Source organism: Hyposmocoma kahamanoa, unplaced genomic scaffold, assembly GCF_003589595.1.
Source record: "Hyposmocoma kahamanoa isolate Upper Pololo Valley unplaced genomic scaffold, ASM358959v1 65, whole genome shotgun sequence".
Classification (NCBI taxonomy): Eukaryota; Metazoa; Arthropoda; class Insecta; order Lepidoptera; family Cosmopterigidae; genus Hyposmocoma; species Hyposmocoma kahamanoa.
The window spans coordinates 8,814,116-8,840,868 of record NW_020653853.1 but is presented as its reverse complement, the minus strand read 5'-3'; the positions used below and the strand labels follow the sequence as shown (position 1 = coordinate 8,840,868).

Here is a 26,753-nt window from a genome sequence, read left to right as displayed (position 1 = left end):
GTAATTTGTACCTCGAATGCATGTACGCAAAGTACGCATACACCTAAATGCACAATAATGTATACGGGCCTGTAGATGATAAGGTGACATTAGTATGCGTCGTGAAACAAAGTGAGGAGGCGTGTTACATCAATAAGATAGACGCAGGTGACTAACACACTGACAAACGCTGCTTGTGTAAATTGTTGGAACACATTCAGTAAATGTAAGGGATTGCTAAATGAACATGAAGAAAAATGTGCGTACGTAGAGTGCTATGGAGCAATATATGTGCAGTGTCTTATCTTGAGAGAATCTGCGTCTTATTTGAGCGTCGGTATATAATAGCGCTATACTATGTTCTCTTAGGTATATAATAATCTCAGTACAGAGTACTAAAAACCGACCTCAAAAGTACGTGGAATTACATCTATTTGCCAAGTTTTATTGAAATATCCCCTAGTTCGCCACTATACAGGACTTGACGCAGGAGATAATAAAAATCGATTCTCACTACTCAAAGTATATTGAGAGAGAAAAACGCCTTGAATTGGATAATAGCAAAACCAACCATTAAAATAATTGCTTCTTAAGTAAAATTTAGGCGTTATTTATAAAAATGAATATTCATGCGTGATCAGCCACCCATAGAGGTGGATGATTTTCTGCAAAATAAAGTGGGACCACTATGGAGGTGCCCTCTTTCCAACAAAAAAAGAATCATGAAAATCGGTTCACAAATACCGCAGTTATCGCGTAACATAGATACAAAAAAAAAACAGACAGTCGAATTGAGAACCTCCTCTTTTTTGAAGTCGGTTAACAAAATGGAAATAAATGAGAGCAGTCGAAAATGACAAATCCAGGGGTGGTCAACTTGTATGATAAAGCATTGCCATGTATAACTCACAAAACCGAAACAAACACTACGATAACATAAAAATAAAGAATCTCAATAAACATTTAATACAAAACAATAATAAATTCATTTCCGAAAACCATTAATATCCTACTATACAGCATCAGATAACAAAGAGCAATGGCGTCCATCAAACCGCCTGAATTTAAAATAATGTTTGCTAAATATTGCGATACGAAGAATGACATTTTCTATAATATTTTAGTCGGATTATATTGTGTTCGCTAGAAGTCCACTGTTCCAAACCTATGAAATTAAAAATCTATAGAAAGAAGTTACTTATTTGATTATTAGCTTTTATTTTATAATATTCAGGTTCGGACAAGCACCAAACGTTATTCAGTAAATATAACCTCTTTTATGGTTTGTTTACTTTTATTGTTTTAATTACCTAAAGGTAATTTCTTTCTGTTTATGTGTATAACAAATGGTATACACAATAATGTAACACTTTTTCAGGTGATATATATTATACCTATAAGATTTAGGTATGCATTTTTATCCCAATGCCTACGGCCATAAAGTGTGTAAGTATTTTTACGTATCTACCAAATTAAATGTCGTCGTTAGTTAGCGATAACTACTAATCTTAACCCGAAAAGCATTTTAAACTTACACCACTTATGTTTGTTGTTTTTATTATTTTAAATTTTTTTGCACCGCATCGTCCCAGCCCCTACTCGTTCGATGCGCACGCGCTGCATCTCCGCCGGGGGCTCGCGGTCGGCCAATCCGAGCGCTAGTTACTTCTCGCCTTCCGCGGAGTGAGTTTGTGTCTGTTGCTGTGATGTGATCATACGCATCGAACATTCCAATTTAAAAAATAAGACATTGACGTTCGAAAATGTGCATTTTAGTGAAAATGTTCGTGTTTTCTTTTACGACTATCACTCGTTAGTGAATATTATCGAGAGATAAAGAGATTTTTTATCGACTTTGACAAATTGTTTGTTGGATTTTTACTATGGTGATCGTCAGCGTTTTTAACAGGTTAGTCGCATTTCACATTTTTTGTTTATATTCGATACTTTTTTGTTTATCTTACAGGACTTTTACTCACAAATGTATAATTAGAATTACATTCGCGCCCAGGTATTATGCATGTACTTATTTGTCGTTCCCATTATGTCATCTTTCCTATCTTATAAGTAATATTTATTTTTATTTATCATGCTTCGTATGTATAAAAACAGTGGAATATTTGTTATTAATAGTGGCATATACGTACCCACTTATAAATGTCTACTACTGTTTTTTTCACTAATTAAAATTTATACACTGTGTTTATCTATAACTTTTAACACTTTTTACCTATATGAATTGTGAATATATTTTACATGTCGCACAATAAACCAAATACTGTCATAACTCAAAATTTTGGAATGGAAAGAAAAAACGATTTGTAAATTAAAAAAAAATACCGAATGGATGTTATTGCGAATAATACGATTATTTTTTTTAAATATGGTATTTATACCCATGTATAGACGAGAATATATATTTATTGGTTTCATTCGGCAATTTTCGGAAGTTTCAAATCGTGTTTTTTCAATTTGACCATTTTGCGTTACGGCAGAATTTCTGTTTTCCTTGCCATAAAACGCATAATTGGATTTTTTAACTTCTAATTTTGCTTAACAATAAAACTGAAAGCAAACAATATGTAACAAACCCGATTATTGGGGATTGTAGATCTCGTTTTGGCAATCCTAGATACCTCTATTAATAACTAAAACATATACAAATACAGAGTGTAACATTTCACACACATACACACGCGTACACGCCCACGCACAGTCACACGCACACACACACACGCTCACTCTCTTTCTCTCTCTCTCTCTCTCTCACACACACACACACACACACACAAACACACACACATTCGCTCACATACGCATGCACGCACGCACGCACGCACGCACGCACGCACGCACGCACTCACGCACGCACGCACGCTCGCACGCATGCACGTGCACGCATATATTCCCAGGGGTTGGAGACCTGCTGACCCGCAATACAGGCTGTGAGCCTAGTTTCGGCTAGTCAGTCTCCCAAAATATGTTTATCATAGTTTACTTTGTACTTTTATTATGTTCACTTTATTGTATTGTGGTGCCAAAATAAAAAAAATATTATTATTATTATACGTTAATAACTCAGTTTTGATAAAATGTTGATTGCGTTAGTTATGAATAAGGAGGGCAGAATTTTGGTTTCATGTGCGATGAGTTGATCAAGTAATAATTTCACTGCCTTTTGCGACGCCGTATTTTCCATTCGTGGATTGTTATAATTTATCTAAGTAATTTATCAGTTTAACAACATTTTATGTCTTGACTTTCCATCGTAGGTTATATTACAACCAATTTCTTTTGTTATCGCTATTTGCTTACTATAAACAAAACTTGCATAAAATCTATATTAATGAATGAATGTATCGCCGTATATATTTGTTTCAATAGACCTAGACAGGCCTATTTATGTTTACAATAAATTAATATTTCCTATTGTTTATTAAATTATTTATATTTCCAATAAGCGTATTATTCGTAACTGTAAGAATCTGTATTCGAGTCAAAAAGCACAAGTAGAAAACAGTTTCTTGTGAAATAAACAAACCTTACCTTAAAGTCCAGCGCTCGAATCTAGTGGCACTGGATCCAGTTACTATACACGTATAGAATAAATAAAGCTATCTTGAAGGTTGTCATGAAAAATATTCTATTTGCGAGAAACACATCCGGTAACTTAAATCGAGCCACTTTTTCATACGACAATATTGTTATCATGGAAGAAAAAAAAAATCTCCTGTTTTACAAAGTAAGATTTTCAACAAGGACATATAAAATGTTTAGTATACCGGTTCAATAGTTTTTAACTGTAGTTTACTGCCTCCGCGGCCGAACGGTTTCCATGCTGTGCTGGTCTGCTACGCAGAAGTCGATTCCCGGGCCGGGAAAAATATTTGTATGACCTACATTTATTTCTCTCGTGAGTGTGGGTGTAATTTGTGGTTGTCTATGTGTGTGTCTATGGCACCTGCGACACAGGGCTTCCCCAGTGCGGGGTTCTCCGTGTGTGCTTTATACGATTATTTTTATATCAATCAAATATTTTGTAAGCTTATGACATTTCATAGTGAAAATGCAAGGTGACTCGAATTATGTGTCCGAGTGTATTAACAATTTTCACGGGGAGCATTCTTTAACTCACACACTCATAGTGCCGCATTAGGGAAACCATGTATTCGAATGCCATCGACACACAAATAAGTAGATAACCACAAATTACAACCAAACTCACAAGAGAAATAACTGAAGGCCATATAAATATTTCTCCTGGCCCGGGAATCTAACCCGGGACCTTTGCATGGCAGTCCAACATCGTAACCTGTGAGGGCGCTGCTGGTGCTGGTGGAGTTCTGTTGATTATAATGTTGTCGGGAGAGTAGTAGTAGCCTCCGCAGCCTCTGCAGCCTCTTGCTTAGTAGTTTAAAGTTCAAAAGGGTAAATAACTAGTTGTAATAAATCCAGTTTTATAAATATTTATTCCGGATTTGACAATATCTATAAAATGATATATAATAGATCTTTAAAATGTTTATCGTATAAGAGATTTTTAGTAACTGGTAAACGGCTCAAAAAAAATAAGAAGAGAAGACGTGTTCACTGTCGCGATCGGGCAGGGAGTGACGATGGAATGAAACATAATCAGAATGTGAGGTAAAAGAATGGAACAATTCAAAATTTAAATTTAAATAAAAAAAAAACGAGTGGCCAGGAACCGGAGAAAGGCGATAAAAAGGTGGGATGACGATGTAAGGAGGTCACACCGTCACGAACGGTTCCACCACTGAGGCAGTTAGCTAGCAGCATTGATGGAAATCATAAAATATAATATACAAATAACGTTCCATGTTTCAAATATTTGTTTGGCATAATCTGATCACTATTGAACGAACTGTTACGAAGGTTATTTTATAATTTCACTACATACTAATGCAGCTTATTGTACAGTACCATCTCGTAATAACAATGATTCAGTTGACGTTTGAGAGCAGGGAAGGTCGTAAAGAATGCGTTGAAATAAAAATAAAGACTAATGTTATTGTTCGTTCATTTCCGATCGTTCGCTATTATCGTTCGTTACGATTCAAATAATCATTGGTGTCAATTATTTCAAAAATAAACTTCGCCACCGATAACCTGTCACCTGTGAAACTGTCACTATCGCTAAAGAACTTTAAAAAATATGAAACTGATACTCTCAATAAATAAATATCTCTTTATTTCCTCTAATTATAAACAAAGCAATAACTATAAAAACTATAAAAACAAGTACACTTAAGATACTATAACAATATAATAATAAAATTGTTTATTGAATAAGTTATTGTACAAATGAATAACTAAAGACTAATTATGTGAATCAATGTAAAATATAACACATATACCTGAACTAGGAGAATCCTGTATTTCAGTACTTTTTAAGTGCTAATTAAATAATAGTAGTAATACATAACTAAATTGTAAACAAAAAAATAATTAAGCAATAAAATGCAAATCATATATCTATACGCTTATACGCTTAAATTAGACAACATTTATGTAACATAACATTACATTTATATATAAATTCTCTGTATCATTGTACGACATACTTTGAATTGATTTTGGCGTTTAATTTATTGTACAAAAATGGCCCAAGAAACACAAAACATATGGAAATAAACACATGTTTTGATGATCTATTTTTGGGGCAGACAATATCTTTCAGTCCTTTGTTAGTGTTAGCAGTACTATGGGAGAGCAACGTGCAGTTTGAGGACTTAGAACTTAATAAATAATTGCCTTACAGTTAGTACCTTACACGATTTATATAGAAGGTCAGTGGGGTAAAAGAAAGGGCGGAAGGTAGAACCAAATATTAGAAGTACGGGACGCAAAATGAGGTGTCTCAGCTCGTGTTGCTACTGGTTAGGACAGTCAGAGCACTGGTTTCCAGTTACCCCCTTCTCCCTTAGATGGAGTGCGGAACAGGAGTATTGAGGGCTATAAAATTAATATGTAGATATTCTGCCGTAAACTAAAACGAAGATAAGTGACAAATGATCAAATTTCCGTTTTAAATAGCACAAGATAGTCAGTCCGTGACTACGGCCAGTGCAACCTGGCCGAAACGTAGGGAAACTAGAAAAATACCTATGCGTATGTAAACGCGTTTATTCCCGTTTCCAAATGTTAGTACAATGCAACACGAAAATTTAAAAGTATATATAGCACATAAGATAGATAAAAAAATTATCTTTTAAAAACAGTTAAAATTAGTTAACGTGTTCTACTTATCGGTACTTACCCTAACGATGCACAACTGAAATATCATTAAACAATTTCAATATTCAAAACTGGGTTAGTTTTTTTATGATATCTCAAAAAAGTATATTGTCCTTAGCTGCGTTTTGGTTAGCGGATGATAGTATTGTAGTGTACTTTGGTAAATACCGACTGCGTCAATTCAGTCTCACGTCGTCGTAAAGAGTTTGTAATTCTTCTTCGTAACGTATTGATGGTATACACTATACTGCTTACCATCGTGGTGAAAGGATTTGCCAATCGGCGTAAGGTACTGGCCGGTTGTTGTCGGTATTACCCAATGGTATGTCATGCTGGAAAGCTCCTTTCGTGCATCCTATTGATAATTGAAAAGAAGTTATATTTTTCTAGGTTAGATTATGTTAATAATTATAAATAACTTTAATTTAATTACAAATATATAATGTTTTTACTTAGATATTGATGTCAGAAGTGAATATTTCCATTTCAATAACCAAAAGTAACTCCGACCGAAATTACTTTTTTGTTTTTTTTTATAACATCAAGTGACGAGCAGTGACGGATTTGCAGTCATGGCCGCCCTAGACCCCAGGCCATATAGTCAGTACCAGCCGCCCCTTTCTCAGCACTCGTATACGTACTAGCAGACATATCTATATTCTATAAATCAAATTTACGAAAGTGATTTAGGAAGATTATTGTTATACGATACGGTGCAGTGCAGCCCGCCACAATGTGCTTGAGTCTTTAATTTAATAATCTTTAATTAAATATTTAGGTACTTTTGAGTTATTTCTTGTTATCGTCAGTGAATTTTTTGTCACGATTGGCCGCCACAAAATTAGGGCAAATCCGCCACTGGTGATGGGATGACTAAGTCGTGCACCTGATGGTAAGCTACACGTCTGTCCATAACAATTACAGTGCCACACAGAGCTTCAAAATTTCAAAGGTCTGCGCCCGTCACCCCGAGATATAAGTTGACAAGTCCCATGTGCCTGTAATTTCATCAGCACTTTACTGTATGACGTTATATGCAAAATTAGCTTATATCCCTTCCTGTAGTATTTTGTTTATGTTGTTGCTATTGATATTTCCTTAAGAAATAATTGACTTAAAAATTGAAAACAAATTATATGTATGTATTATGTTGTACCAGTGTTGCTTAGCTTCTAAGAGCAATTCCACACGATACGATGCGTCGGCATTGCGACAACATTGCGTAGTCAGTGTGACATTGCGTTTTACTACATATAAATCCAGTGCCTCTACCACGACTTTACCGTGGCAATTGTCGCTAGCGACCGCGTAAATTACTTCACAATTTTGTATGGCAAATTATGTAGCGCCTCTAGTGGTCACAAGAAGAAACAACATTTTGTATACAAACATTTTACGCGGTATCTAGTGATAACTGTCACTCTAAACTCATGGTAGAGGCCCAGGACGGTGCGTTGAAACGGCGCGCCACCGCAAGCGACTTATACTTCGTTTCAATCCATTTTAAACAAAACGTAAACAAACAAGTCACTGACTTGACTATAGACGGTTTAGTGATGGCCAATTTTACTGCCAACTACACATCGATTAATTAATTCAACGAATCGATTTGTTTACTTGAGTCATACTAGCGGTTTTCATTACTTAACCTATAAAACATATTTAAAATTTGCGGAATCTTAATTTTAAATCCTCCTTCAAATCCTTACACTTAGATACTCGTTCGATTGCGATTGCAATTTTCGATTTACTAATCGATTACAAAAACTTTAATTGAATGAACTGAATGTTTTTTTTAATTGAATGAACTGAACGTTTTTTTTCATACAGCACTATGCAACCATAGACTATTCATACATCTATAATTAAATCATAATCTCACTTTTTGACTACCATTTGTCAAATACGATTTTATGGTTATTTAAATGAATATTGTTGGAAAAAACGATGAGATGTCAAGGCAAAATATTTGTGAAAGTGTTACTTATGCGATTTATTGAGTGATTGCTTTAGAATTCCAACCAAACCGGTTTTTTTATATTTCGTTTAAATGGATTGCAACAGACTGTAAGTACGTTGAATTCATAGCAGTGACGACGCAACACTCATGGTTCCAATATTAAGTGCGTATCGACCGATATGTCACTCAGATATCGAGATGAATCTCAAGCTCTCCTGTATTTATAGATTATAATCATCGGCATCTTGGACGATGCCATCTCAACCGATCAAGTACCTGAACTTGATTGATTAAGACGTAATAACGATCTTCAGCCGTACTTAAGTGCTGAGTGACATTTACTAATAAGCGGAAATTTTGACATCGCTTAAATGATGCGTAATTAATGAGTTATCTTTGAAGTACACTCAACCTTTTTTATTATATTATATGTATGTATTATTATGGTAAACGTCACGCCTATAGTAGTTTCAGTGCCACTCAAAACTTTAAATCACAAATATCTGAGGGACTCTGTCACTGTGCCCGCCACCTATGTTGTTAAGTCCCAAGTGCTAGTAATTTCACCAGCACACTTAACCTTCAAAACAGGAACGCAGTAATGCTCACATTACTGCTTGGCGGCAGAAATAGGTTAGGTGGCAGTACTCCCTGAACGAACTCTTTCACAAGGAGCTCTACTGCTACTAAATCCAATGATACTTATTAGTAAAGACAACTGACTGAAATCATTCATTCTTCATCCGTTCTTCACTATCTCGATTTAACGCCGCTACAGGCCAAGATCTCATACATACATACATTCCATCTAGGTCTTCCACGTATCCGCCTTGCGTGTAGTGAGATCCACTCCGTGGTGGTCATCTCCCAGCTTGCTTGACTTGCGACAGATGTGTCCGCAGTTCCATTTCAAATTGGCAGATTTTTGACCAACGTCATTTGTTTTTGAGTCCAGTATACGAACATGCGGTCTGAGTTTTATTTCCGAGGTAATTAATATTGATCCTCTCGATTTGTTTACACGGGTTTTGAAATATCCAAATTACTATTACCGCTTTTAAAGTACTGACTGATTTATAGAATTCATGTGTGCGCCAATCTGATATTATCAAAAAACAACATGTACAACGTGTTACACCTAGTTAAGTCTGTTCAAGTGCATGTGAGTTAATCCTTCATCCTTCTATTTTATTAATCTACCTTCCTATTGTATGCGTAATGTCTGGCCTAACACAGTGATACTATACTTATTTTCTAACACATTAACATATGTACTTACAACTTGTATTTTCACGAAATACGAATTATAAATTATAACTTATGTCTCAAATTATAGTCGAGCCATCATAGCATCCTCTTTTAACAGCTGTGAACAGCGGCAGAAAGTAACTTAATAATAATTGTCCAAATAGGAAAAGAATAATTAAATAATTTTAATTTTTTATTGAATTGACATTAAATTATTTTTGTGAAATTACTCCACTAGTTTGTTGTAATTATTAATACAAAGATCAACGTTTAGAAAAAATTCCTTCGATCCGGCCGGATTCCAACTGACGTCTTCTAGCATACCGTGTCAGACGCTATACCAACTAACTCACGGAACGAATTTAATTATTCGTTAATTATAACTTATCTCGTCTGTGAACACTAACAATGTTTTTATTTCGGTTAAATAAATAGTATTTAACCGCAATAACAGATAATTTAATTTTATATCTGCATTAAACTTGTGATAGTTTGTATTTATTATAAGTCATGCAAACGGTTATGTTCTATGGTTTTTTTTTCTTAAACGTAGTGATGTCCCGCAAGGACAGGGTAGTACTATCATGTGATTAGACAAATCATGTAGTATGGTAAAAATTAAGTAAAAGTGTAGCCATTAACAAAATTACATGTTACAAAAAACAATAACAGCTGAAGACTGGACTAAAGTTGATTTAAGTGAATTGAGCTTCAGCTCGAGTGAAGACGATAAAGCACTAGAAATCATACTCAAGTCCCTGCCATTAGGGTCGTATTTCCAGTGCAGTGTTGCCAGTGCAATCCTGACTTGAGCATTGAGTAGAGTTCTAGAATACGACCCTAAAACTATGTGTTAAAAAGAAGATGCTATGTTGGTTCAACAAGTTATTTTTGATCTAGAAGCAAATTGTTCACTCGTATAGTCAAAGAAGTTTTTCATATAATAGTCCATTTGTTTAGGTTATGTACTAAATGTAAACAATATAGAGGTGCATATTTAATGAAATATACATTTATAAAATGATTTTTACTTACCTTCAGATACAAAATACAAATACTTAGCTTCACATGTGAAATTCCACGCCTATTTTTATACCTATAGATTTGTAAAGTATATGTTTCAATACAAAGATGTATCAAGATTGTTTACATTTAATTAGTATGATCTATACGGATATTTAACAAGCATTTTTTAATCATGTACTGTATAAACAGACAAGGAATCAGATTACAAACGTGTAACTTTTGAGGGTCATTTAACAAAACACGGCTATTATTTACTTTTACACCAGTGACAACTGTCAATTTGTCATCAACTTCGACATTTTACACTCGGACTGCTACCAACATCCACTGATTGTCAACCGGGAATATCATTATCTTGGCAGAAAGTAAAAGGGTTGATTTTTTAACAAATTGTTGTTGCGTTCCAACCTTTATTTTTTTCGTTCATCTAAGGTTCTAACCCACGGCTTCTCTAAGTGAAAATTACTCAGACTTGTGTGCGATTACCCGGGAAGTTCTTTTGCTTTTTTGAAATTTAGATGAAATTTTCGGCAAAAAGTTTATATTTGAAAATGACGTCTTCATAATCCTGCAACTTATTTCTAATTTCATTGCAAAGCTTCATCCCTCTATAATTTCTGGGTTGCCGTCTGTAATGGCGCTACGATAATGAAATGCTTCGTTCCCATGCCTCTCTCAACGGTTTTCAATTTGACACGGTAGCTCGGTAACCAATATTTTATTACTCGACACCTGTCAATGGCTTCGTGACGTGTGTCCATCACTTTCTTCCGCATAAGCATCATCATAGCGCCGTCACACTCTGGCGCGTGCTATACTGTTCTTTTATTCAGTTTATGCCTTTTTTCTCCCTTTTTTACATGCTACCTCTTCCTTTTCGTTGGTGTAATTTAAAAATGAATAAATCATTATCTGTTGTTGTAACAAACAAGTTGAGACTTACTGCTGGTTGTTTTAAAGACGGAACTTGATGATAGTGCGCAAATGTGATGTTCCGATGCGTTTCCGATTACACACGCGAAATGGAAACTGGCTGCATCTTTGAATATTCATGGTGCGTGCATAACTGGGGTGGCCAGGTAATAAAAAACTATTATGCGACACTTCTATATTGTTTTATATAGGTATATTAAATATCTAAACATTTCACAACAATAAAGTTTAAGTAAAGTTGTTTGCATATAAGATTATTCTTGTTGATTTTTATTATCTCCTTGCAAAACAACACATAGAATTATAATTGTAAGTCAATGCATAGAATTAACAAATATTCATAATATCCAGCTAAATCACTCTATTCGTCAGAACTTTGACAAGGAATCGTGTGAACAATTTTTATTTTCAGAGTAGGTTTATGTATTTATAGCGATTGTAGACACATATGTAATTGTTGTTCCAGTATTAGACGCCTTTGTTTACGACATGTACCTAAATGTTTTATCTAGTGATATTTATTTATCTTGGTTCGCAATACTGCACGCTATGCATTCCAGGCTTGCTTTCCCGCGTAAACATTGTTCCCTCTCGGTTCCATTCGTGTGTTTGACTTACTTCTTTGTATAGTAAGGCCTCCATTAGCGTATTACTTTCCAAACTTTTCTTTACAGATTGAAAATTTCATAATTGTCATTTAGTTTGTAAGTTTCAATAAGCAATGTGCGGTGACAATGGCCGTTGACTGCATTAATAAGTTGGTGAAATCCGATACAACGACATTTCGAGATTGATTGCTGAATACAAAGTTGATGACCATTTTTATAGAATTTCCTTAAGTAAAAATACTTCCGTATATCCCCCAAAAATACTTTCGTACCTCTCCTGCTATAACAAGGTTATTATATATAAAACATTAGATATTAAGTTTCAAGCTACTTATACAACTTTTAGTAATATAGGCGTCTTTCAGTAATTAACCTTAAATTTTATTTATGGTAACATGTGACGGGGCGAGCAAGTCATGCGCCTGGTGATAAGCAACACGCCTGTCCACAGCAGGTGAAATGTCACTTAGAGCTTTAAATAGCATAGATCTGAGGGGCACAGTCACTGCGTCCAGATGTATGTATGACAAGTCCTTGCACCGCCCGGTACGCTTACTTACCCTTCAAAATAGAAACCCAGCTCACATTGCTGCTTGGCGGCAGAAATAGGTAAGTAAAAGTAACTTAAGTATCATCCAAGGGCTTTGTCCGTTTATGATAAAAAATAATTACTTTTAAGTCGAAAATTAATTTCAAAACTGTAATGAGGATAATGTTTCCAAGTAAAGTAATAGCATTCCATGTCCTACCACAAGTCGGTACCTACTATTAAAAGAAGTCGTAAAATCCTTCCTTACGCATCGCCCAGTAAATTCTTGTCCAACCTGAAGTAATTAAACCTATAAATTAGAAGGCTCGTAATTATATGGAGAAAACTTGGCTATCTAGTGAAGAAAAACTTAGTGAGTTTACCTCCATGTAGTCTCAAAGCGAGACTACAGAACAATATAGTAAACAAGCGGATAAAACCTAACTTGTTACCTTAACTCCCACAGTTGCAATAAACCTAAAACGAAATGAGAAACAAAATGAACGGCTATTAACTTAGTTCACATGTAATTTACCCAGAACCGAACTTGAGACTTCACATAAAATTGTATTACTAACTTACTTCTTACACAGTCATAATACGGCTGAGAACTTTTTTGTTATATCAAGTGATGGGTCCCACAAATCGTGCACCTGGTGGTAAGCGAATCGCTTGTCCATAATAGTTGCAGTGCCACTCAGAGCCTTAAATCGGAAGATTTGAAGGACACTGCCACTGCGCCCGTCACCCTGAGAAAAAATTTGACATGCTCACCTTACTGCTTGGCGGTAGAAATAGGTAAGGAGTCAGTACTCCCCTGGACGAACTCTTTCTCAAGGAGCTCTACTGCTATTTACATACATTATTACAATGATAGTAACGTTTAATAAGTACACAACAAAGTAACACAGGATATTACTGAAAAACAACCATATGCTACTTTTCAGACAACAAGAAAGACCTATCAGAGTATGCATGACAATATCATAATAAAAAAACCACTAAGGTGCATTTCCAGAAACCCATTATGGAACTGTTGGTAGATCGGCATTCGTTATTGTTATTTGTAGAAGTTCCTTGTGTCGTTATTTAATATTTCAACATACTCCTTAATTCAAAAGGACAAGAAAACAAACAAAACTACTTTCGCTAGTCTTCTAAATATTAATCTTCTACTAAAAGAACATTTATTATTAAAATAAACTTAAAATAGACCGTGTGACATATGATTTAGACCTTGGAACAACTGAATATAGTCAGATGAACTCATAATTTTTTGCATAAGTAGCAATCCAAGTAAAGATAAATTATGTATATCAGGTTTGGATGTATTTTGGATAAGCATAGGTTATTCGTTTGATATTTTGCACGAAGCGTAAAATATACACATGACTTCAGTGACATACTTACTGGTATTATTTTTGTGAGCTGTAAATTATTTAATTTTTGGTATGATTATAGTGTAACGATCTGGTTTCCACATTTTGACGTCGCCACGCAAGCTGCTCCAAGAATTATTATTATTTTGGGTTTGCTGTAGACTTGAGACTCGATTCTCGGAGATGTTTCGCCATGTAGGTGACCACGTCGGAGCATTGTAGTAGGATATTCGCGGCTGTTTCGTCTTCCTCAGAAAAGTATGGCATTTTGACTCACTATATTATAATAAGTGATTCTAACGATCAAAAAAAAGCAAAAACATTTTTAAATCGCGATAAATAATTAAAAAAAAATCTATAACATAATAAGTAAAAAAACACATAAAGCAGTGTCGCATAAACCTTTTAAAGATTTTTCTGTACACTACTGTATCATATTACCAATAATAAACACAAAGTAGGGTAAAAGATATTCCGTTCCCACCAACCTGACAGACGGGTCGCATTCGGCGCTAGTATGATTGTTTTTTGTGGAAGTCTTCAAGATTTTTTCTGTCGTAAATGTTATACGGTACGTTTAATTTTTGAAAATAGTAAATTAGTTTTAATAATTTTAACAAACTAGTGGAGTATTTCCACAAAAAATAATTGAATATCAATTCAATAAAAAAATAAGTAAATTAGTCTGTTTAAAGTTAGTTAGTTAGTGTAAAATAAGTTAGGATTTGAGTAGGTACTTATTCTCAAACGTTAGTCTTTATAGTAAATATAATTATATAGATGCCATAAAAGTGCGTATAATATAATTATGTACGTATTTATAATTTGGTGGTTGATAATTGAGATATAATCTTCAAGATAAATTTATGTTTCTGTAACTGCTAATTAGGAAAACGTTAGCAAGGCCAAATATAATAAATCATGTAATACACTATAATTACTTTCATAGCGAAAGTTTACATTTCTATCGTCATGTTTATATATACGAATGTTGTGATGATCGTGCCATGAACATGTCGAATAATTTTTGAATTATCCACTTTCTCCGAGTCAACGGTACTGAATCATAAAGTATAAATTGTTTTGATCAAATCATTGCAGATGTTACTATGCGAAACGTATTTCATATTTTGCCTACAATACAAATCCCTTCATAAGGCGTGGTGTGTTACGGCTTTAAAACCTTCCGTTGCGGAAACCTGTGCCCACAAAATATACCTTGTTATAGTATTGAAAATGAAATGTCTTATAATATCAAGTTCTGGGACCAACAAGTGCGCCTGATGGTAAGCTACATGCCTGTTCATAACAGTTGCAGTGCCACTCAGAGCTTTAAATCGCAAAAATCTGAGGGGCACTGTTACTGCGACCGTCACCCTGAGACATAAGTTGACAAGTCTCATGTGCCTGTAATTAAGGTGGCAGTATTTCCCTGGACGAACTCTTTCACAAGGAGCTCTAATGCTACTAATCGCTCTAAATCAATCAATCAATCAATTTGTTAATGTGTACCGACATAGTCATGTTTCGCTTTATACTTAAGGTAATAATTTTCAAAATATGAAAATGCCTGCGTGTCACATGCCGCCTATCTAGAAAAAATAATTAAATCAAAATTATGATTTCACTTTAAAAACATCTTATTTTCTTTATCCATCTGTTAATCATTCAATCACGTTCAATAAACTTGAAAACGCACACTCTTTACTCGTGTTAAGTACTTTAATAAGCGCATTAAATGGTCTTAAACACGAATATCAAAACAAACACGGCCATAAATATTCCTTATTGTATGGATAATAAAGTCGAAAACAATGAGAATGACGGACTAAGAAAGTACTATATGAGGTCAGGACTTAATATCTGTGGGCGAAGATTGTGATTCATTATAAATGAGCTTCCCACTTTGACCACCTAACGCTTAGAAATGATATACATGTAGTGGCTAGACGGACAGTAATACTAGCGCATTCCATACAAACGATGTTTGATGCTATTTTTGAATTTTTATAAAAAAAAACCGGTCTCTAAAGTTAGTGGAATCACATCTACTCGTATTTGCCAAGTTTAATTGAAATGTTAACGGTAAGTGGGTGAAATCCAAACGGATTTATCCCCTAATTTGCCATCCTTAGAGCTGGAAACTTTTCTTCAAATTTGATTAGGACCACTACTAAGGTACCTTTTCAACAACAAAAGAATCACCGAAATAATAACGTAACATACACACAAAAAGAAGACGGTCGAATTAAGAACCGCCTCCTTTTATGGAGTCCGTTAAAAATCAATGAAAATCAGTAGACGCCACAGACCACATAAATACTTTCTTCCGTGGTAGACAAAATCTAAAAACGAGTGTCGAGTGTCGCGGTTTGTCAGTTTCCCCTTATTTGACATAACTTCAAAATTACATAGACTTGAAAACTTTTTAAAAACAACTAAACATTTTCTATAAATTTTGTAAAACCTCAACCCTAGGGAAAAGTTATTAATTGCTTATATTAAAAGTTATTACTAGAGATATCTATTAGATATAATATTACAATTTAAATAAATATCAAAGGACGAAATGTGTAAATGGCCAAACTGCGTGACCTGGAACACTCATCATGTTCGGTACATTCCACACATTCAACCGTATAATAGAGCACGTTATTTGGTTTACGTTTTACCAAGTGTTTTCGCTGGTAAATAACAATACAGGAAATGTAGGAATGGTAAATTAATCCATTCATGCTTGTTTGGATGAATTACATTATAAACTTTATTTAGTGGTAATGTGAGCATTACTGCGTTCCGCTTTTGAGGGGTAACGGCGCGATCTCATTATGTCTGTGTCGTGGACGTTAATTTTATCGCTGAACGACTGTCGTGTCTAGCTGTTCGCACTAGATCGATTCCACGACAGAATCTTTTAAAGCTGCGATTCTCTGTCGTCACATTTTTATCGTGAAGTTTTATTTAAAATCGCCAGGCGACTGTCGTTGTAGCTCTTCCCATTGTCACGACAGTCTGTTGTAGTAACGTCAAAAGACACTTTAAACTGCACTACTTTCTGTCGTTACGACATAATGGGAACGTGTCCATAAGGTGCTGTTGAGAATACGGGCACATGTGACAATTACATACTGTATGGGACTTGTCAATTGTATGTCTCAGAGTGAAGGGCGCAGTGCAGCGCACGACTTATTCATCCAGTCGCTTGATATCATAAAAAAAATTCACAAACAATAGTGCATCAGTGTTGTTCGCTGTACGACTCTAAAATAGTCGTCGCTTAAGTTATTTACACTAATTATTTTATAGATAAAAATTAAAGGTATGGTTACACTGTAACATACATATATTAATTATATGCCGTATGATTTGATATCCTTTGATTACCTCCCAATATGCAACACAATCGAAGGCCCGGATCTCGCCTAATTAGATCCGTCAGGTATAGTGTACAGGTATTCAAAATAATTAACAGAACGACTGGGGCTGTTACTTCGCCCAACATTAGCATACAAAGGTGGAACGTTGCCTGCATTTTGGGCACCTTGCCGAAGAAACTCAATTTCATATATTTAATGAGGTGTCGTTGCCTAGTGTCTGAATAGCGCAGTCCTTAAGTTAGACGCCTCTAGACACGCTGCAGTAGCGCGAGTGGCGCGGCAACCGCGCATCTGTAGCGGTTCAATAGTTTTTAGTTTTCTAATTATGACTGTAAAACTGGAGCGCACGTGTCACGACAGTGGCGCTACAACTACGCTTCGAAATATTGTATGAAAATTAGTAGTGTGGCTTTAGCGCCACATTGGCGCCTTTGTATCTCTTCTGTAAGCGTCTAATTCATCATGAGGCATCGGCCTCCGCCTTAATGTGCCCAAATGAAAAGAGACATCTTTGTTGTACTTTACTGTTATCGAAGCGCAGCGAGCAAAGCGAACGAAACTTTATAGGATCCACTCAAATTCCACAATCTACTAACCATGAAATGAAATAATATAAAAATACAATTGTACAGATCGTGATGGACCGAAATTTTGAATTTCTATCTGAAACTTGGGATAATCGAGGTCAAAGGTCACCATTTTGTCTATGCGAAAATATTCAATTGCAAAATTTAGCGCGCTCATATAATGCAGAACTGTAAAAAAAGATAAATAAGAAATACTGTTATGCTTAGCTAAATAATCGATATTCCGCCGACTAAACTCTAAAATATTAAATAAAAATCCCTACAACATGTTATTTTGTACAAGCTTACACCGTTACGTTACTATTTGAGACATAAACATAACTTTTAAAAGATAGCCAATAATTTACTACCACATCGTCAATACCCGGTTCGAAACTGGATCGAAGGAGTCCAATCCGGTTCCATTGATATCTACACGTTGCTGTAGAAAATTGTCACAAATTGGGTCACATTCGTTTAATGAGCGGTATCTTATTCCATTACACGTCTGGGACCGTGCACCTCTGTGATTGAAAGTGTTCTACTTTGCGAAATTGTCTCTAATTAACAGAACTTGCTATTAAGGCGACTTCTATAAATAAAATTCTAAACTTAAGCTGCGACCATTTCGTTGACAAGAAATAACAGCTTTATAAATATATATTTTAAAAAACGAGAAATAAAACCAAAAACAAATATCTCTAACAAACGCATAGAAAAATTCGTAAGGTCTGCTAACTCGATAGCTCAGTTGGTAGCGCGGTCGTCTTGGTATGGCACAGTCGTAGGTTCGAGTCCTTTTAGATGGAAGAAATTTTTGTTTCTGTTCGATCTTTGCATTAATCATTAGAACAAACTTGTGGAGTAAAATCACAAAAAATTAATATTAGACAAGATCACATCTGATCCCAAAGTAAGTAATAAAAGCAGTTGTATTATGGTAATCGGAAACAACGACGGCACCAAAAAGGCTTATAGGTGACTCGGATTTAGTAGCAGCGAAGCTGCAGGGCCTTGAACACCGTCGTAAAGTTGCCTGCTTATCAGTACACTACAAGACATATCACGGAGAGTTTGCGATGGAATTGCATGATTTGATTCCGCTTTCCCCTTTATCGGGGGACAAGACGTGGGCTGGGGTCCCACCCCTGGTTGTGGATATTCCCAGGATTCACACGAAGCGTTTTGCTGCCACATTCATGTGGTGAGCGGCTAGGGAATGGAATTCCCTGCCTGTGGACTTATTCCCCGAACGCTATAAATAGTGCATAGGCATTATTCACACATTCACATTATTTACATCGTCACTTTCCATCAGGTGAGATGGAGGTCAAATGCGCACTTATTTTTTGTGTAAAACAATCACCCTGACCCGAGACAATATAGAAAAGTTAGCTTTCCTACATTGACCCGGCGGGGAATGGAACTTGAGACGTCAGAGGTGGCCACACCACGGACGTCGTCAATAAATAAAATATCATGGTAGTAAAACATCATAACATTCATTACAATAAATAATACTACGAGAAATAAATTTTGGTTCTTCATAAAAATATGCGATAGACGATGGTTTGAATTCTGTAACACTCTTTAGTTACATTGTGTAACAACTCTTTAGTTACATTGTGTAATAGCGATAAGGTGTTTGTTATATACTCGATGGGTGGTTGTAACTGCAGAAATGTGAGTTATTTCACCGTTACCAAGCAAATTCATTCTAATATTTTAATCATTAGTCTTAGACTTATAACCACAATGGATATTTCTTTTCGGTGGAACCACAACCAGTTTTTATACCAAAAATAAAGGGTATGAGTACTCCAAGTGAATAGTCTCAAAATTAATTTGGAACTACCGAAATCTTACAAGACTTAGTGAATTATAAAAAGCTCTATCGTTCTATCGAATGGATTAGTGATGTAATTCAAGCCTATTGTTTCTATTCTTTGTAAGTATCAAGACCTTGTTAATCGTTATAATGGTCTTGATGCCATAATTAGAAAAGTTTTAGACAACATCAAACTATGGCATTATCGTAAAGACGTTACCATGTTCCTCTAAAAGTTCGAAAGTTTCGGCTTCGGTTTTGTCATTGCCACAAATTGATGTATACAGTTTCGAAAATTTGCCACAGTTCGACACATACCAAGTAAAAGCAGGTAAGTACATTATGTTGATGAGCTCTTGGATCTACGGGCAACTTTCCTTGAACAACATTACCGCAAACGACCCATTCACGCGTTGTAGCGATACTTTTTCTTTGTTTGATGCTTCATTAAACTTACTGGTTTACAGTTAAGGGCTTTATGTAATGTTGCTTATGTTGTATAATAAATAACTTCTCGTATTTCGACATTAAAAAACGGAAAATCAACTTGTTCTCTTCTTAGGGCCTATATACACCTAGACTTATCATAGCCGTTACCGTCCAGCTATTATTTTTTAGCAATATCTGTTTGCCTTAATAAATGAAGAGTTATTTAGAGACTTTCTTTTTCGATAACTTAATTGCGTGAATTAACTTTTGTAACTTAAATTAATGAAGTTACCCACCTACTGTGCAGCTTAAAAACCTATAAATTACTACGATAACCGGTTTTTTTATTTATTCTTGGTCGTTCACGGTATTGGCCGTGACCGTGGCTCAGTGGGGAAAGTGGATCGACGTGTGAATGAATGGGAAATTTATATTCATATATACAAGTATATCGCATATTATAGTTATACCAGTATCACCACTAATCAAGAACATATTGGGTTTATCACAAAAATGTTTTCGTGACACGCTGGTTTGCGAGTAATATTTGCCATAGTGCGAACCAAGATGTTTTATTTTTTAACTGTGCTTTTAGATTTAGGTCGAAATTTGAATTGCAAAATCAATATTTGTACAGAGTGCCTATTAATATAATTCAGGGAAAGAAAACGATTATCGTGATCATGATCATCTTCTTTTGAATTTCGTTTAATTAAATTTGTTCTCTTTATCATTCATCGGTAGTTTATTCAAACATTAATTTGTATATTTAACATTTTTCAATCTTTTCATTATTTTCATCCAATTAGCATGCTATCTGGTCTTTTTCCACGTGATTTAAGAGAACACGCGACACTACGTTCTGCGGTAATCGCACGTTATTCACACCGTTTTCACCTTGAGACTAGATATCCATGCTTTCTAGTTTCTACGCGGTTTTTGCATTTTTCATCGTTAACTTTACGATATTTATTAAATGCTTTTGAGTAAAAACTATTTTCAATGAGAGGAAATTCCTTTTGAACAATATTGGCATGATTGAAATCTTTTTGCTAAGAATACAATAGACACAATCTTTTTCATAAGCGTTGCTACTTCAATATAACAATACCTTGCTTTTCGAGCGATTTTTTTTATGTTAACAAGCCTGAATATATTGAATGAAAAAATAAGTAACAACTTTGAATAAAACTTTTCTTCTTTTATTGTAATTTTTTCGTAACTCTTCTAAGTATCTATTCACAAAATGTCAACATCCAACAGTTGTCTATGTTACTTCTTAGTTAGATTATACATACTCACGAAGTATACTGTAATTGTAAAGTTGCTCACTAACTTTCATTATTTGAAGACGATCAATCATCGGTATGACAGCTTTGTTTTGTCCCGCATGTTCCTTTGTTTAGCATCGATTAGTTTGTTGTTCTGTTTCCTAAGCCAACAGAGTTTATTTCAATTAATTTTTGTGTCCTTTAGAACCACTTTTTCAACAACTAATTAGTCACGTCCTATGAATTCATTCAGACTTAATCCGCGTCTGTCATCGTTATCGGATGAAATATAAAATCGATCGTTCTCAGCATGAATACGCGGGATTGCCCCCAAAACTTCCATAGTTTAACAATAGCGAATTCCATATTGTATTGTGCTTCCCATCTGTCATTGGTTTCATACTAGGTACTCGATAATCGTAGGTTAGATTCCATGAGCAATTGTGCAATGCGCCTCCTTGTTATTTGAAATTGGAACCTATAAATATCCTCATTTTTGCGCACGCATCCCGGCCGTACTCAGGTTAATAGTCATTATTGAACTGAGCTCTCACTTTTTGAGTTCTTGTAATATTAAACGGGTAGCAGTTCGCGAATGTGAATTTACAACAAAGTTTTGAATGACTTTTCAAGTTTCCATAAGCAATAAATCCGCAATTCGAGTAGATCTCTACTCAGTCGAATCTGACTTTTATTCCGCTTGACTTTTTATTCGTTTTCGATCACTCCACAATCGGATAAGTTTATTTATTAGTCAGGCAATAAAATCGGGACAAGGGGTAGGTTTACGACTAGCTTTTATATTGTTGTACGAGGGGATCCCGGCTTGTCTGTCAATGTCTGCATTGTTAGTACATCGCTCGTTAATCTCAGGGTTATCGAACGATGTATTGAATATAAACCCCATAATCATTACGATTTCATATTCATGCACATTTCTTGTAAGTGATTATTATTTACGCTTCTCGCCTTTTGTCGAATTGAACGATTCATAATCTAATTACGTCTGTGTATTGCTTACTTTTGATAAATTCCTTAAAAATAAACCACACTAAAAATAAATAACACTTTACATTGGTTTTAAGAGCATTTTGAGCAATTCATTTTACTTTTTTCATATGAATTTTGTAACGTTTCTACAACACCTTATTTTTGAGTCACTGATTTGAATTTCTGCTTACTTTGAAAGCTACCTTTGTCCTATTTACGTTATAAGGTTAACAACATCAACTATTGTATTGTTTGGCTTCGTTGTACGTTTCAAATTCGTTAGTCAAAAATGTATCAAATGTAAGACGGCTATTATTAATATTGTTAGACTGCTTTTTCTGTCAAGTTCCACTCTGTCTCGTGATTTGATCTTTTGTGACTTGAGAAGTGTAATATTTCTAAGCTTTGATTGATTTCACCTCCTCTGGTTGGCATGTGGCGTCTAAATAGGTATTTTGTAAACTTATAGGAGCAGCAGCGTTACTGGACACGAAGAGCTATCTCGACTGCTTCAATCAAAATATGCACAATATGCTCTCTTGTTAGGTTTTACTTGAAAAGTCCTGATGCCATTACCAAAACTAATGTACTAATATTTGAAACATTTTTGTTGTACGTTATATAATATATCTAATTAAAGTAATATGATTGAATTCAAGCAAAATCAGAAGAATACTAATTGAATAGCATATCACAATTATGTAATTAATTTAGTTTTTAAATAAATTTAATCGTATTGTAGTAACAAAATTTTCATTGAATTGCTAGAATTGCGAATCGACTTATCCGTAGAACAAAGACCATGTGCAAGATTGCTTATTCTCAGGACATTGTACATTTCTTTGTTCTTCGTTGTGGACCGTTTTTCGATTTTATATTTCCGAAAGGAAATAAGATATAAGATGTCTGAAAACACCTATCAATTGGCTTTATTTTGAATAATGTGACTATGTATTTCTCCTATTTTCGCTGTATAATCACATCGGACTATGTTCTTTGGATCAGTCGGAATGTATTGGTTTATATTTAGAAATCACAACACCATGGAATATTTACCAAGTAATTAATTAACAGCTAAAATAATTGTTCGGTAATCGTTATTACATGGCTTAAACGCAGTTGTTAAAGTTTCATAAAAGTGAGAAAAATATGCAATTACAAAAATGTATTTTATACTTTCATATAATACCACAAAGTGACTATGAATAAGATTATCGTCATAATTATAGAGTAAAATGGAATTGTATTACGTTATTTGGAGGGTTACGGCTTTGAACAAAACATCACGCATCAAGCATTAATAGGGTGTAGTGATTCATGAGATTTTATTATTCGAAATTATGAATGTTTTATGGGTTATCCGTTGTTTGAGTCTGAAAGCGGTCATTGCGAAACGGCCGGACCGAAGTCGGTTAGAATTAACTCAATATCCTGCCCCTAGTAACCTCTGTTTGTGCAACGAATAACCCATGTTGACAAAATAAGTCCTATTAAGAGATCGGTCCTGCAAGCGTGATGAAGCAAGTTGGTTGTTCTTGTTTTTTATATTTAACTAATCAAATTTAAAGTCAATCATGCCCTATAAATCTTATCAGCTTAAGTCTCAGGATGACGGGCGTACTGGCAATGCCCCACAGATATTTGTGATTTATAGTTGTAAGTAGCATTGCAACTATTACGGACAGGCGTGTCGCTTATCACCAGGCGCACGACTTGTTTATCCCGTCACTTGATATCATAAAAAAGTAGGACTGTAAAATTATAGTGTCCAAATTACACGGGCTCAGAAACGCGTAACTTTCCACGAAAAGTGCCCAACTATATGCAAATTTTTAAAAAGTTATGTCTACGTACTGTTGGGTAATTTTCCCAAAAATTTCAAATAGTGGAAATATTTCCGGAAAAAATCGCGAAAAATTTGAAAAATGTAACTTCGAAGGCTCATATTATGTTCTACGTTTAGAAATATCTTTTGAAATTAATTTAGCGTTAATTACAAAATAAACTTGTATAACTAAAAGCCACTTACAGAAGAAATGAGATTTAAAATGATTTCACAACAGCGAAAAAACCTACAACAACCACATCACCACCACACCACCACCACCTGTTATTGGCTCCATCATTTTCGTTCAGTAACTTTAACTCTTGACAGGTGTCAACGTCAAATGTGAAAAATATTGGTAAAATATCCGGAAAAATTTTTATTTTCCTGAAATATATGATCTGTTCAAAATGGAAATTTTTCCATGACCGAACACTGTCTATATACATACATATTTAACATGTTATTTATGTCAACCAAAACAACTGATTAGGTATTTTTAGATAAGGTACTTTTAACCAAAAAAACAATACCCTACACATTTTAATTTTGCCGTGTAGCATGTAAACAACACAAGATAATTGAAAAATAGCAACATGACACATTGCTGAATTTGTGCTTACGCGCCTTGGGCAATGTAATTTTCTCAGCTTCTATTCTACTATATCTATGTAATAATGATAACAAAATGCAAGGTATAGCGTAATTATGTGACGTATAGTAAACAATATTTTTTACCTTTAATATAATAAAGGCACATAAATACTACCTACTACATCGTTAATAATGAACTACAATTGACATCAAAACTTTTTAACATGGGTCTACTTACAGGAGTCGTTCTAATTAATATAATAGATAGATAATATTAGTTAGTTTAAAATGCCTGCGGTTTAGTGAGTTAGCGACATTTAAATGTTTCAAAACAAATACTCGAAGCCTAATTGAAGTAATATCCATATGCTTTATCGAGTTTTTGCCCGAGTGCATTAAAATTAATTAGCCGCCATATTTGTGCGCAGATCAAGTGCGTGTCTGTAATAAGAACTCGTAGCACTGACCAATTGAGACAAAATTGTTACTGTTTTTGTTAAATAATTTCTACCGATCGCATTATGAAATCGATCTTTGCTAAAAACAGTTTAAAAAACCAAAACCAACAGTTATGCCCATTGTATGCGATGATAAGACCAATGAGCGGTCGTAACTCGGACAATGATTTTGAATTTCGATAAATCAGAATTCCTCCAGCTTACGGTGCTTTTTAACGGTAGATAATCGGATAAATCGGTACAAAAAATCGACTATCGCATTCGAATCAGTTAATCGTAAATAATCATGTTAGGTTTTGTTGATTTTGTTTAGAGAAATCCGCGTCGTGTTTCGTGGTTGGTTTACGGGTGAACAAATTCGAATCGATGGCATTATGCGGCCGTTGGCATTATTTACGCTTTATCGATTTGTTTGAATCAATTACCGATCTAGGAACTACCGCGAATTACTGGATAAATATTTGATATAATCGTTTTCGTCCTTAACAATAAAAAATAATTTGAAAACAAATACTCTGAGCTGTCCGAATGTTCTGTTCTTTTTTTCAGTGTATAATAAAGTTAAAAAAATTATGGTATTGTTATGAAACTTTTAGGCCATGTAATATTAAGTTTATTGAATAACACCATGTTTAACGACCATGGTATATTTTTTTTTGTGAAATTACTCCACTAGTGATTAATACAAAGATTGAACACAAAGCTGCGAACTGCCTCAGTGGCCCAACGGTTACCGTGCTGCAGGTCTTCCGCGCAATACTTCCGGCTTCGATTGCTGGGCCGGGGGAAATATCTATATGGTCTAAATTTATTTCTTTCGTAGTTTGGGTATAATTTGTGGCTGTCAGTGTGTGTGTCCATAGCACAGGCATGGAGTTTCCTGAGTGGGTACGTTATTAATATTAAAGAAAAAATCATTCCATCCTGTTGGATACGAACCAGGGCGATTGGGAGAGCGGATGCGGATGTGGAGCGTAGCTCAGTTGAGAGAGCGGATGCTCTCCCAACTGAGCTACGGAACAAACCAGAAGATCCTTGTTTCTGGTTTTTAACGACTTTTTTGCTCTAGCGCCCTCTGTGAGAAATCTATGAAAGTTTTAGAGTTCTTCGTTAAAGATCTTTAAGCAAAGCACAATTTTGTATGAAATTATGATGCATTCTTATATTTACTTACACTTTCTGTGTTAATTGTATTTGGTCTTTCACATATAGCAATTACGTTAATTTAATAGTAGTTGTGTAACATACTATCTTATCGAAACGGAAAGGTCAGCGCGAATCGTGGTGTCGCGCTTCCGAACAATAAATAATAGTGGACGTTTGATGAATGTCTCTTTGACTTGGGTATCTTTGACTTGATTTTATTAAGTATATTATTTATTTATTAAGAAAACTATTACACAACGTATTTCTCTTCTTATCGCTTCAATGCCTCTTTTATTTTAACAATATATTGATTTAAATAATATAGTAGCAATATCTTGGTGGGTTGTACTAT

The 26,753-nt window shown here is 34.8% G+C and overlaps 1 protein-coding gene across 1 annotated transcript in view; it reads left to right on the top strand.

Moving 5' to 3' along the window:
• Positions 1–1,739: 1,739 nt before the first annotated feature.
• The window catches only part of LOC113231559 (rap1 GTPase-activating protein 1), a 291,196-nt gene continuing 266,182 nt past the window's right edge, over positions 1,740–26,753 (top strand). Inside the window, exon 1 of the mRNA XM_026465895.1 lies at positions 1,740–1,888. Within this exon, the coding sequence (XP_026321680.1) occupies positions 1,863–1,888 (26 nt within the window). The 5' untranslated portion in view covers positions 1,740–1,862. The remainder of the gene's footprint in view (positions 1,889–26,753) is intronic.